Source organism: Halyomorpha halys, unplaced genomic scaffold, assembly GCF_000696795.3.
Source record: "Halyomorpha halys isolate HHAL.00 unplaced genomic scaffold, Hhal_1.1 Scaffold770.1, whole genome shotgun sequence".
In the NCBI taxonomy this organism is placed as follows: domain Eukaryota; kingdom Metazoa; phylum Arthropoda; class Insecta; order Hemiptera; family Pentatomidae; genus Halyomorpha; species Halyomorpha halys.
In genome coordinates, this window is record NW_027107091.1 from 17410 (window position 1) to 32533 (window position 15124).

A 15124-nucleotide genomic window follows, 5' to 3' on the forward strand; every position below is an offset into this window, starting at 1 on the left:
TTTTCAATTTTAAATTATTTTCCTCTGAAATCTTAAATTTTTTTTATTAATTTTACATTTAAATAGAATTAAACCACCATATTTTTGACTCAGTGTGTCCCATTTTGGCCACCACTCAAAACCTTACTATACTTTTTGTGAAAAGCGATGCTGTCTTCAGATAATTTTCCATAATTTCTGTAAATCATAAGTCTTGTTTTGTACAATAGTTATAATAGATGTACCATTATTATAATTATTATTATTATTTATTTAGAAAAGTACAACCAATATAGTCCGACCGATGACGACCTCTATCATAATAGATAAAATAACATATAGGAATGATATACTGAAACTTACTAGTTACACTTTTGATTATTAGGGCACAGTGTCCTAATGCTGCTACAATTTATAAACAAGAACAGTACAATATGAATTAATCTCTACCGATAAAACTAATAACTTATTAAACCAAATACTTAAATGAAAATAAAATAAAGAAAAAAATAATAATAATAAAATTAATTGAAAGAACTTATGAATTGAATAATAATGATATAAATTTACAATTAGTGAATTAATAATTATAAGCTAGTGAATTGGTAATAAGTATGGAGTGAACTTGGTTGAAAATTAAAATAAAATGCAATAGAATAAAGTATATATCATATTACATACAATAATATATAACATGATATCTGATATAAACAATACAAAAAGAAAAAAAAATTAAAACTAAAGATCAGCTAAAGGATATTATAGAACAAAATGATAAAAATAAGTTTCTAAGTATATCTAAACAAGTAATATATATAATTGAACTCATATAAGCATAGTTAATTTTAATCATAATATAATGAATCATTAAGCAAGACTACTGACAGATATGGTCATTGGGGGAATCAAAATCAGTTGTTGAGAATCCTAGAAGTAAGAAAGTAGTCAGTCAAATATTTCTTTTTTTTGTTTTCTTTGTGATTGATACATTTCTTAGTTCTTATAGTAAACAATTGAACAGATATGGTACCATATAGTTTAAAGTACATTTACCAAATCTGTTGTTATTGTATCATTTTTTGCTATTTGTTTTCTTTTCTAGATAAAATACTATTCATAAATTTTAGGATAATTTTGTAGAAGTAAAATAGTATAGGTTTAATTTAAGGCAATAATTTTGAGATTTTTGGCTTTATTAGTGTGGTGCATTAGTGTTCTCAATATTCGATGCTATAAATTTGCTAGTTTTGATGAATGACTATCAGCACTGGCACCATTGCTTTATATTGTCATTTCGATTCTTTTGGGTTTTCTAAAAACTTTGATTAGCTTATTTTGAATTGTTTATTGTATACTAATCTCTTCAAAATTAAATTTTAAAAAAATCAATACTAATCCTATGCCACTATAGAAGTCTGTTGTAATCTCAAGCTGTCCGTTTTCATTTTGAGTTACTTTATTTATTTACCTTATTTTAGTTTTTATTGTTTAATTTTTTCAGTTTACCTTCCTCATAGATTGATTTTATTTTTATTTTATTTTTCCTATATTATATCCTGCAGACATTGAAATTGCAGCTGAAATGGAAGGAAACTCAGGTATTTATAAGATTAGTAAAGTGGGCACTACAGGCGCTGGATATATACACCCTCAGTATGGCACCAACTACTACACTAAGCGTCAGTGCTGCTGGACAACGAGCAGTGCCCCAGCAAACTGTTAGAACAAAAGAAGAAAAAGAAGTCTTAGAACATTTTTGTGGAGTGGTAAATTATGATTATTATAATTAAACAGTTATTGTGATATTATTTGAGTATCTCTACTTTTGTGTTCCATTTTTTACTTTTCAGTTTTCTGTTATGGATGCTCAAACATTCCGTGAAATATTTTCTACTACAATTGAATATATGGTAGAGAGGATTGCGACAAACTTTGCTCTGCAGATCGTAGGAAATTCCTTTCTGTCAAACCCTGGTACTTCCCCTATATTTGCAACTGTTTTAGTTGAATATCTTCTTGGAAGAATGGAAGAAATGGGTAATGGAAATATGGAAAGGAGTAACCTCTATTTGAAGTTGTTCAAACTAGTTTTTGGAAGCGTGTCATTATTTGCAGCTGAGAACGAGCACATGCTCCGTCCTCATTTGCACCAAATTGTTAATAGGTATTAAAATATTCATTTGTTATTTTCTGCGTAAAATAATATTAATTATATAATTGATGATTGGTATCAAGAAAAGTTTCTAATATTTAGCAGTTTGTTTTTTAACTCAGTAACCTTGTTTTTAATTATATTTTTTACGACTTATTCATTTCTGAGGCTGGAGAAATTATGGTTCTTACAATTTTAATTTATTTTTCAACTTTGTTATGTAGTAAGGTTAATTTTGAGAATTTTCCCATTCCAATCAATTTTGTATTTTCATAGATCCATGGAATTGGCAATGACTGCCAAAGAACCTTATAATTATTTCCTGCTTCTGCGAACTTTGTTTCGTTCAATAGGCGGAGGAAATCATGATCTTCTCTACCAGGAATTCCTTCCACTTCTGCCGAATCTACTTCAAGGTAATGTTATAATGTATATACATTTTTAAATGTTTTACTATCTGTATAATGGTTTGTAGTTGGTAAGTTGAGCTGGTTAGAATGAAAGTGGCTAAAATTGGAAAACTGTGTAAAACCCACTCTCTCCTCCTTTTTACCTTTTTTTCAACCTACCTTTTTTCCTCTCACCCACCCCTTTTTATTGACTAAGCTTGTACAATACATATATAGGATATAAATATGTACATATACAAGAAAATGAAGATTGTCCTTTTATTGCCAGAAAGGTGTTATAAGTTAGATAGTTTCTTCAGTATACAGCTTCACCCCATCAATTTGATGTGCCATTGGCCTATGAACTCCAGTTTAGAGGGAAGCTGGAGTCCTTCATGGATAGCACTGTTCCTAGACCTCTGCAGTGTGGTGCCTCTGACAATCTGACGTAATATGGAGTTATGGAAGCTCTGAAGTCGGTAAAGTATGATCTTGTAGAGTTGCTACAGTAAAGGTGCACCATAGAGCAGTGTTGGACGAATATATAATGAAATAAATCTGGAGCTTGAGCCAAAGAGACAGCTAGAGTAGATGTGAGTAGGTGATAGCCTATGGGACTTCTGCTTGCTGAGATTGGGCCTTTCTCTAATTTTACTGGACAAAAAGGTAGAGGGTGGAGTTGCTTCTGTCTTAGTCTTCCTCCAAAAAGAGATTCGAGGGATTGCTTTTCTTCCCCTGCTGGAAGGAAAAGACAATGGAGTCATTGCCGGGTTCAGCCATATGTTGTTCTTCATAAGGGCATCTATGATTGTGGCTGGTGCTTCCTGGACTAGATAGAGGGGCCATTATGGCCAATGCTGTAGAAATAAATTCCATTATCATGTGCATAGGCTGCTACCAATGCTTCCGGATGCTGCATAGAGACCACTGATGCTTTGAATACTATGAACATGATTGGTCTCAGTACCTACCCTTGAGGTAATTCCCAAGTGGTGGGAACTGGGGCCTAATCGTCCTCACCAACTCTTGTGAAGAATGATGTCATCCTCTTTACCCTAGGATAGCCCTACTTATTCCACCTTTAAAATATTCACTTATACCGAGTATATTGGTCGATGTACATGTTATACTCTCTCTAAGGAGATCTCATGTTTCTGACCCTTCCGTAAGCACTGGTCTGATGAGTGTTTTATGCTATTTTGTTTTTTTGATTCCCGATATTGATCTGCTTCCCAGATTCCTGCACAGTCCATTGGTTGACTATTTTGGTTTTAGAGTTATTAACAGCTAATTCTATCTTCGTATTAGTATTATTTCACTTTAAATTCAGATCAAAACTGTTTGGGGGTCGAAGGCACCTGTCTACTATACAAATTGTCATTATGCAAAGACAATTCCACTAACAACCTAATTATAAGTTTGAGGAGACATACAGTAATATTCCATCCTCTAAGATGGATTGGATTATTTGTTATTTTATCTTTAAAAAATCAAATTATTTTATTTTTATTTTTATATTAAATATAGTATTCAATATTTCTGTATCATTTATGTGATGGATGTGTGCAATTTATTAATTTTTACCTAGAATTCTATAATTTTATTAATCTTTTGTATTTGTTTTTTACCTACAGGTCTGAACAGCCTGCAATCTGGTCTACACAAACAACTTATGAAAGATTTATTTGTGGAACTCTGTCTGACAGTTCCTGTTAGGCTTAGTTCTCTTCTGCCCTATTTACCTATGTTGATGGATCCTTTGGTATCTGCGTTAAATGGCTCTCATACTCTTATATCTCAGGTATTATTAAATATACCTTTTATGATAAACTATGCATTTATTTTCTATCAAGGTAATAGCATAATAAGAAAAAAAAAAAAAATTGAAATTCAATCAGTATTAGTAGAGATAACGCTTTATACTCATATTTTTATTTTCCTTACCACCTAGATGAATTTTCAATATGCGGTTTCCAGAAAAAATTCTGGCATCCTGTGCCTTCGCACCAAATTTGGTACACTGCGCATTAGCCAAAAAAAGTGTTTTCTCTAAATCTTGTTTATTTCAAATTCTTTGGTTTTCTATTTTCTTTTTTTTTGTGTAGGGACTCAGAACCTTAGAGCTGTGTGTAGATAATTTACAGCCAGATTTCTTGTATGAACATATACAACCAGTTCGAGCAGATCTTATGCAGGCTCTTTGGAGATCCTTAAGGAACCCTTCTGATCAAGTTGCTCATGTAGCCTTCAGGTATGACATAATTTAGTATAAATATTTACTGATTTTTGTATTTTCCATATTCTCTTTTATTTCAAATGTATTAACTTAACCAATTCTTTGGAGTACTCCTCTGTCTTCAGGTTTATCTACAAATTGGTAGCATTGCAGCAATAAAAATAATAACAAAAACCTATTTTAAACCTTTTATTTAAATGTGAATTAAAAATTCATATAAAATACCTTTGTTAAGGTGGTTATGTCCAATTAAACTCCAATTGAAGATGTAAGGTTCTCTGTACCACAAGGCCTTGACAATATGTGTTCTTTAAGGCTAGATAACTGGTTAGGAGATAAATTGACAGGATGAGTCTTTCGGGAACTAGCCATAAATCCTCGAAGGATGAAAACCACCCTGTAGGGAATGAGCCCAGCAGTTGTGAAGGAAAGGCAAGTCCTATGGTAACTAGCTGTAGGTCTTTGGAGGAAGGAAACTTTACTCTGCCGGGAACTAGCCAGGAGTTGCGAAGGAGATTGTAAATCTTATGGGAACTAGCTGTAGGTCCTTACAAAAGGAATAATAGGTTTAGGAAGGAAGAGAGATCCAGAGAAGGCAGAGTGAAATAAAAGTCATTATACTTTTCCAAAAATAGCTATAGAATGTACTGATCCAATATTTATAATGCTACTCACTGCCTCTTTAGGAGGGAAATTCTCTGAGGAGGATTGTTATTAAATTGTTAATTTTTGATTTCACTCCCAACCATCTCCTTCATATTCAGAAAAATATGATCAATCATTTATATCAATGTATTGTAATAATCAAAAATTATTTAAAATAAAATAAAAAGAATTTTAATAGTTTTAACTAATTTTCTATATAAAAGATAGCTTGGGTTCAAATTAAAAACTTTAATATTTAACGTATAATGGAATTTTATTTAAATTTTATAACATAAAAGACTCTTTTCTCAGGGAGGGTTTCCTGGCAATCAGAAACAGACGAAACTTTACTAATAATAACACTTAAACTTAATTAATAGCTATTCTACAAATACAATAAATTTTAGTTAGAAACAAAACTAACCAATTACACAATCTTCCTTTGATGATATATGACTATTGACATCCTCTTGTCTACGGCACTATGTCTAACTCCTAACAATGGCTTCCAGTCCTTCCCGTTTCTAGCAGAACGGACGTCTTCTCCCCAAGCCAGCAAAATCAAGAGTACCCATTTTCTCTGTTCTATCTTCAATATTCACTGGTCGATCCAAAAATAATCGATTGTAGTACAATTGCTCTGCTTTACTTGCTATGATTTATGATGTAAATAGTTTATAGATAATTGTTATGTTCTTCTGTTTCTTCTTTGATTATTCTTTTTCTATAATTATTATATAGAAACAACAAAAGTTGAAAAATCCCTATCTATCTCAACTCAACAAACATTTCAGAAGGACCCGCACCGCCCTCTTCCTTGTTTTGAAACAGCGTATTTATTTTAGACAATGAAAACTGGTTAGCTTGCTTTTTGATTTAAAATAACAAATAAACAATACTGAAGCAATATACTTAAAATAAAAATATAACTAAAATCACTTATATATAAATATCAACTATTGATTAAAAAAGAGGATATTACAGTATATATTGTAATTTATAACTATTTGCAGAGTTTTAGGCAAATTCGGAGGAGGAAATCGTAAAATGATGATCGAGCCACAGAAACTTGAATATTGTACCACTGATACCCCTGGACCATGTGTTGTTATACCGTTCCCTGAACATTTCAAGCGAGTGTATCACCCAGTCGTTAAAGTAAATTCAAGGCTCACTTTCTATCGTTTTTCAGTTATAGGTAAATTTAATTTTATCAATTTGTTGATCTATTGCAGATTATAGAAACAGCTGTTTCTATATTAAAACCTGGAAATGCAGAAATTTATTATCGAAGAATGGCATGGGGTGTTATTAAAGATTACATATTGGCCTCGATGAAGCTTGATGACGATAGAGCTATATTATTGAAGTTTTTGAACTATCCTGGGTAAGTATGGCTTGATTTATTTTCATTTTGACTTTTTTACAAATCACTATGATTTTCGATTATTTTTTTTAGATTAAAAACAATACCAGATAACGTTGCCCAAGTCCAACCATATAAATGCCCTGATTCCCAAGCTAGACAAGCTCAAGTCAATGCACTGACTGGTAAATTTCTAAATTGTTATTTCTGTGTTGTTTTTTTTTAAATTTTGAACATTGATAATATAATCAAAATTGGTTGCAGGTATGTTTTATGCTTTGATTGTCAAAGATATCAACGAAGAAGTTCAGCCGATATTCGAAGCAGTTGTCCGGCATTACACTATCATAGCTATTGCCCAACAGTCAGGTATAAATATGTTAATTTAATTATATTTACTTCTATATAAAAAAAAATCTTGTATTCTTAACGAGTTATCCAGTGAAATTCCTTTTCCGCAGTCTCAACTGAAAAAAGTTCTATGATGTCCCAATCAGTAGTGTGGAAAATTATGTACATTTAACCCCCATAAAGTATAAATCCTTGAATAAATAAAAATGATTAAATTATTTTTAAAGGATGCAGGATATTTTTTTTTGTATGAATGATTGTGGAAAGGTTTAAACTGAATAAAACCAAATTCAATTAATTTCTATTTTTAATTACAAAACATATAGACTATATATGTATATATCCTCTTATTTTTGTTATCTATCAACATAGCACTTGTAAAATTTTACAATTTTAACACAATTTGCTGCTTTGCTTGAATAGTGACAAATCTGGCAAAAAAGTTTTGATTTTATTTAGAGTTGGAAGTCTTCCAAATATAGTGCCATAAACTGCAGCATTATTTTATCGAAATATTGATATTTTGTTTATGAGACTAGAAAATTTTAAAATTAAATATTAATATATTTTTTTTGATATTTACATTGTCGTTAATATCAATATCGAAGATAACCAACAATATTCTGATATTTAATTGAAATATCGATATTTTGTTTAAAGAAATAGAAAATGTTAAGAAAAATTTCAAAAGGAAATCTCGATATTTTGTTTTGATAATTTCATATTCATTTCGATATTTAAAATTGTTGTTAAATTAATAATTTAATATTAATTTCAATATTTAACATTGTGTTTAATATTATTATAAAAGATAAGCAACAATATTCCGATATTATTTTATCTAAATATCAATATTTTGTTTAAAAAGATTTGAAAATTTTATTATATTTTAAAATTTTTTGTAAACATTTCTTCACTGAGATCATCCTACAGACTTTCTGAAAGCTATTAGAGTTGTTACCAATTAACTTCAGTCTACAGTACACTCTATAGATTATCTCAAATACAAAAAAAAAACTTGTTTTGAATGTGTTAATATTCAAGCAAAGCAGTGAATGGTTCAGTTATTGTTAAAAAAATGTATTACTTCTTATCATTAATATTTTTTTTGTTAAAAAATCCTTATTCACAAATATACCTAGCAATGGACCCTAATAATAGTTCTTATTACTCTAGACTTCTGAGGAGTTTCACTGTAATAAGAAAATGTTTGCATAAAAAATATATTAATGATTCATTGAACTATTAATGTTTGGTTATAAAATTATTAATTAAAGTAATAATAAAAATCAAAATCAAGAGGCTGCTTACTCATGTACATTTTACAGGTGCATTTACATCATCCCAAGAACAGAACTGTTTGGATCCTTTAGTTATCGTTGATGCCCTCGCTATTGTGATGGGCCATGAAGAAAAAGAATTATGTAAACCAGCTAAAATGATGCTAGGATTTGTTTTAAAAACAGCAGAAACAATTCTCGGTTCTAAAGATACTGTTAGTTATTTATCTCATGTCATACTTTTCACTAAACTATTTTGATTACACCTATGCACAAAATTAATTTGATTTTTTAGGCTTGTCGACTCCCTATAATGGAATATGTCGCTGAACGAATGTGCTCCTTATGTTATGATCGAGCATGGTATACTAAATTGGGAGGCTGTTTGGCTATAATGTATCTTTATGAATCAATGTCAATGCGCTGGGTGTATTTACATATGTACGTATTTGTCAAAGCACAACTATTTGTGATGATGGATCTAACTGGAGAGGTATATAATTTTTTTTTTTTATATATTTTTAATATTCATTGCTTTTTTATATATATTTATTAGTTTTTTTATATCTATTTATTAGTATATATATTGTTTATTTATGCCAACGTTTCGACCTTATTTTCAGGTCTTCATCAGGGCTATAAAACAAAAAGAGATAACAACCATCATTCAGAGAAACATAAAAATAAAAAGAAATAATAGACTAACAAATTTGGATATATATAATAATGAATTGAAAATATAAAATAGTTGATGAATAACCATGGAATTAGACAGTAGTAGATTAATAACAATATATTTTTTTATTAAATATATATGGTGTGTTCCATTTAAATAATATATTGATTAGATTCATTTATTAAATATATTTGATTAAAATAATATTTTAAAATATTGTTTACATATGCTCTATTCTTAATTTAACTAAATTTTCTGCTCATCTATATAACTAAAACGTTTTTTTAATTTTACTCATCAATATAACTTTCTTGCCCATAGTATCATATAACATATATATATGTATATTCACATTGTTATTTATATATAAGTTACTTAACCATTGTATCATATTTTGTCAGTTTTTATACACTACTTACATGGCTCATCTTATACATATCTTCTTACCTATATAATATTATATTTCATCTTATATTGTTATCAATTCATTGTTATGTAAATTTCCAAATTTGTTAGTCTATTATTTATTTTTATTTTTATGTTTCTCTGAATGATGGTTGTTATCTCTCTTTGTTTTATAGCCCTGATGAAGACCTGAAAATCAGGAATAAATAATTTTGTTTTTTTTTTGCTGACGGCACACCCCGACTATCTTCTCCACTTGTTTATCCATGGTTAACTATTTACACCTCATTAAGAATATTATATAAAAAGAAAAGCACTTTGGAGACTAGCTCCAAAGCATATATCATAATTGATAAGTATATACCAATGATCGAGAACTTTCCTCTTAATTTTCACACTTTTGAGTAATTAATTATTAGATAGAATCCATTATGAAAAAATAAAATATAATAATCTATAGGAAAAATATCTGTAATATTTATCTTTAACAATGCAGGTGTCAAGTGGTGCTATTGATCAAGCAAAATCCAACCTGGAGGCACTGATAAGAATGTGTGCTCCCATTCTCCCAGCATCCCCAATGGAATTTGATTGTGATCTTGAACTTCAAAACATTCAAGCAAAAGCTCTAAGTGACGTTTCGTTCGAATTGATTCGACAAGTAACGAGCCCGACAGATCTTATTCGAGAACAGGTTATTTTAACAATATTCTTTATTAAAAAATTTAATCATTTCTTTAAAATTATATACTTAAATAGAATATAAAATTTTCTGTTAGTCAATGCACCTGCTCCGCGTATTCGCTGAGGTTCAAAACAAGAGTGTCGTAGAAGTAATGGAACCGCACAAAGATGTGTTGGCAGATATGATTCCTCCGAAAAAGCATCTTCTGCGGCATCAAGCTGCCAATGCACAGATAGGATTGATGGAGGGAAACACATTTTGTACCACTCTTACTCCACGACTTTTTACTATAGGTATCAGATCTTTCATTTTGTTTTTTTAAATATATTTTTATCCTACATCACATTTAAAAATTTAGGTTTATTTATTGCTCTTCATTATTTATGAATTATTCAATTTTGTGTTAAATAATTTTTTAATACGTCTGAATACATTTTTTCAGTGTATATTGTTATGTTTTTATTTTGATGGTTATATTAGTTATTAGTTCATTTAATCAATCTTCAGTATATACTAGGTTATGAGTTATATCAAAATTAGGTTTATTTAAATTATTGAAAACAGAACTACATCAGTTTTTATTACTTCATAAATAACATACCTACATAACGAACAATTTTTTTTAAACATTTTTAATTTAAAAGTTTAGCTTTTTTTTTTTATTACTGATTCTTTCCAGGAATATTTGAAATATAGGAGAAAACATAATTTATTTATATCAGAAATGCAATTTCTTGTATAAACAAAAAACAACTCAAAATTTAAATGATTTAACATAAATATCAATTGAACATTAGATTATGAAATATCAAATTTTGATAAATGTTATAAAATATTGATTGTTCGTATTCCAATTGAAGTTCATATTTGTTGAGACGATTTCTTCTTGGTGAGTCTTTTTAATGATTTTCCATTTCACCACTTCCTTTGAATTTTCAAGTTGAAAATTCAAGTTTTTTTAAATGTAATTACTAAGAAAAAAATAAGTGTATCATCTAGTGAAGTGACAATCTTTGGTTAAATTTTCCATAAAATTGGTTTAAACTGTCTGTGAGAATTCTGTAAGATTTTGATTAATTAACTGTAAACGACATTTCAATTTCACGAACTTCATTGTTCAGTACAGATTCAAAGCAATAAGTTGTAGGGTTGAATGGGGCAAACGTGTAAGTAATTAAAAAAATGGCACCAGTTTTATTTGAAGCCATAAGATTATTTTATGTGGTATTTTCAATTTCTGATAACTTCTATAAAGGACAATGATGTGAACTTTTCATGCCTTGCAGTAATCTAATTCGACTTGTTTGTAAGAATAGTTAACCAGTGGAAAGCACTTTAATGTTTAAAGTTGCTGGGAAGTGTGTACTCATTGCTTTAGTGGAGCAATATTATATCTTAAGGTGCAAAGTAAGCCACTTCAATGGTAGTTACTTTTTTTGACTAGGTTTTAATTTGAATAATAGTGAACCATAAACAGTTTTAAAATAAGCCAATGAGGGCCAAATGATTTTTATTTAATTTATTAAGCTAGGTCGGCAACTCTGAAATGAAAAAATAACTTTATTCTGGGACATATGTCCCCTAAGAATAAATACATGGTTCATATAGTGAGATTTTTATCTGGCGAGCGTTTACAAATTTTCAGATAGTAGAATGAAATTACATTGGTATATTGGCTTTACTACTGTTTATATTGTCAATCAATACCTGCCTATTTATTTGATTACAAAGATGTAGAGGTTTGGTTATTCAATAAAGAAGGAATAGGTGTTGTTTAAAGAAAAGATTGGATGAGGACTCTTTAGAGATAAACTTCTGTTCTGTTGTTCTCCTACTGACAGCTGTCTGACACACACTACAAACTGACAGTTTGTAACTAATCCTAAATGTTTTTATTTGCAATTGATTACATTACATACTGGAAATTAGTTCAGTTGCCTTGAAAATTGCATTTACTCAGCTTTATTCTAAATTTTGAGACTTCTTATTAATCAATGTTGAAAAAAATCAACACTAGTGAATTAAACAAAAAAAAAAGTAATAATAATGTAGCATGCTGCACTAATATATGGTGAGATTTTATTGCTGTTTTTGTTTTTATAGATCTTAAAGTTGTGGAGCACAAAGTATTTTTCCACGAAGTATTATCATTATGTGAGGCTCAGGACCAAGCCCTCATGAAAATGCCTTGTTATAAGAACATCGGATCATTGGTCCCCTTAAGAAAGGCAGCTATGAGAGCTCTTGCTGCTTGTCACTATATTCCCGGTTGTTCTGAAAAAATATTCAACGTCTTGTATCAATCCTTAGACAGACCGAATCAGGAACTTCAAGAAGCGGCCTTTCAATGTATGAAAACATTTGTCTCGGGAACTCAGATTGATATGAATGTTGTAAGTACATTAATGTTTTCTTTACATGATCAGAGGATAGTACACTTTTATTACAAATTTTAGTTTAATTTATTATTTTGAGTATCCTTCTGTCAGAGTTTCGGTATATGTAGAAATATGTTTGAATTCTTAATAGTTGAAAGATATGATCTTTTTATGAAGAAGATGGGGGTGTAGTCAAAAGAAAACAAAAAATAGTTTACACTTTGTAGAACTCCATCAGGACTGTTCCAGTTAGGAGATTTCGAAGCAGTGTTTCGAGCTATTTTAAAATCTCTCAACTGGAACAACCCTGATGAAACTCTAAAAAGTGGGGCGAAACATCGATAAATAAATGGTTTTTAACAATTTATTATTTTCTTTTGACTGTACCATATTCTTAATAATTTGAAATAATACAGTCAATCATTTATATATTTGATACGATAGTATCATTCTCAAAAGTGAAAATTTTTAAATAACTTGGCGTCACATTAAGCTCGAGAAATTATCTAATCTTTATGAGATTAGCCAATTTATGTGGAGCAGGTATAGGACCTTTTTCTCTCTGGAAAACGAAATTCTCAAAAAATATTAATGAATTGTAGATTGAATGGACTATTATTCCAATATAATAGTTTTGAACTAGAACTGGCGATCTGATTTCTATTAAATAAATAAGTTTTTAGTGATCACCATGTAATAGTTTATTTTACATTAGATCATTGTTTAATATTTTATTTTACATATAAGCTGGAATCACACTGGACTCTCAAGGGAACTTGGATTTGCCATTCGTACTGAAACATATGCTATTTTCTATAAGATTGGCATTTGCTATGACTATAAATAAATCACAAGGGCACAGTGCAATTTAGAGGAAAAAGTGATGTTAAAAACATTGTTATTGAATTGAAGTCAAAATTAAAATGGTGGGATAAAGACTTGAAATTAATTTTTTTATAATTACACCATATTCAAAAAATAATACAATCCGAAGCACAGAATACATGTAAATTACAGTTATAGCATATAGGCTACGAGTAGTAAAATTAAATAAACAGTTGTATAATTTTTAAAATGGGGGTTGATCCGCCATTAGGAAGATAAGGGGTGGGTACCTTCCGAGTAATATTAAATAAAAATTATAGTCACCTAAAAATATTTATCTAGAATTAATTTTTTAACTTAACCTATTTGTTGTTGAAAGTTTCTCTCCAACTAAATCTTTTTTCATATGTTGGATATAAATATTGTTATTAAAACCATGAAAAGACCATTGATGATTTAACACTAGATTTTTTTGCTGTACCTGTTGTGTGGTACTTATAGAGGACATTAGTCTGTATTCAAACTCTGTGATATATAAATATATATGTGCAAATAACTATGTCAAAGAAATGGTAAAGAAGCATAGCAAGGCAGATCCCTTACAGTTGTATGGAATTTGAATAAATTCTTAAAGTAATGATTTATTGATGTTTCTTTGAAGTGAAAATAAAATGATGTTTAGGAAAAGTAAGCCATGGACATTTTCTTACCCTTCTTTTTATTTTAATGTTTTTGAGCTCTCCGTTGTTGATTGGCAAAAGTCACACATTAGATGGAACATATTAAACAATTTATTCAATGTGTTCACTCCTTTCAATAATGTACTTATGAGAAAATTTTAAGAGCCTGATATAGAGTCTAATAGTTCTATTACATTTATTATTAAATTGCCTACTTATTCTTAAAACAATTTAAAAAAATTTAAAATGTATTATAAACAAAAAATAGAGTTTTCATTTATCATCTAGTGAAGCCTATTAATTAAATTTCCTAAGTATAAACTAATATATTATGTATTTTTAGGTTCATGAAGTAATGAGACCATTGTTATCAACTCTTGGCGACTATCGTAATCTGAATTTGATTGGTTCTCGACGGCTCTCGTATCTCGTCCAATTATTTCCTACAAGCTTCAATGAAAAATTGTGTGAGCAACTGTTGCAACACCTTCAAAATTTATTAGAAACCATGCATACCCAACAAAAAGGTCTGTTATAAACAATATTCTACAGATCTTATTCTCATGTACTATTTTTTTTTCTTGACTTCCATAGCCTTATATATATGTATATATTTTATTTATCTTTTTTAAGGAATTACTAAGAGTGGTGATGCAGAGAAAATAGTTGTAACAATCATAAATATTTTCCACCAAATACCAGCTGCTGGTTCTCGATTTATTGAGCCATTGAGTCAATTAGTTCTTCAAACTGAACGCAATCTTCAAATTGGTGCTAGCTCTCCGTTCAGACATCCACTTCTTAAGTTTCTTCTATGTTATCCAACACAAACAATTAATTTCCTTCTTTCTCATATAAAGGTAATATATTTTATTTTATTTTTTAGAAAGTTGTTGACTCTCAATAGCATGGTATTTTTCATGCGGATAATCACTCTTTTGAGTTTAAAACAAATTAAAATTATTGTGGCGGCAGAGGGGGTTCAAAATGAACTTTTCAAAACTACCAGCCAGTATATAAGAAAATAAATAAATATAATTACCTATAAATATTATTATATGTAAAGGATAAGCATAT

The 15124-nt window shown here is 29.4% G+C and overlaps 1 protein-coding gene across 1 annotated transcript in view; it reads left to right on the top strand.

The window, feature by feature from the left end:
• Nipped-A (Transcription-associated protein Nipped-A) overlaps positions 1 to 15124 on the top strand; it is an 89820-nt gene that overhangs the window by 10627 nt on the left and 64069 nt on the right. Inside the window, exons 11-26 of the mRNA XM_014429166.3 lie at positions 1542 to 1745; positions 1830 to 2143; positions 2408 to 2547; positions 4155 to 4321; positions 4626 to 4771; positions 6415 to 6559; positions 6637 to 6788; positions 6861 to 6952; positions 7032 to 7136; positions 8447 to 8613; positions 8694 to 8891; positions 9976 to 10173; positions 10259 to 10457; positions 12268 to 12557; positions 14391 to 14574; positions 14681 to 14907. Of these exons, the coding sequence (XP_014284652.1) occupies positions 1542 to 1745; positions 1830 to 2143; positions 2408 to 2547; positions 4155 to 4321; positions 4626 to 4771; positions 6415 to 6559; positions 6637 to 6788; positions 6861 to 6952; positions 7032 to 7136; positions 8447 to 8613; positions 8694 to 8891; positions 9976 to 10173; positions 10259 to 10457; positions 12268 to 12557; positions 14391 to 14574; positions 14681 to 14907 (2928 nt within the window). The remainder of the gene's footprint in view (positions 1 to 1541; positions 1746 to 1829; positions 2144 to 2407; positions 2548 to 4154; positions 4322 to 4625; positions 4772 to 6414; positions 6560 to 6636; positions 6789 to 6860; positions 6953 to 7031; positions 7137 to 8446; positions 8614 to 8693; positions 8892 to 9975; positions 10174 to 10258; positions 10458 to 12267; positions 12558 to 14390; positions 14575 to 14680; positions 14908 to 15124) is intronic.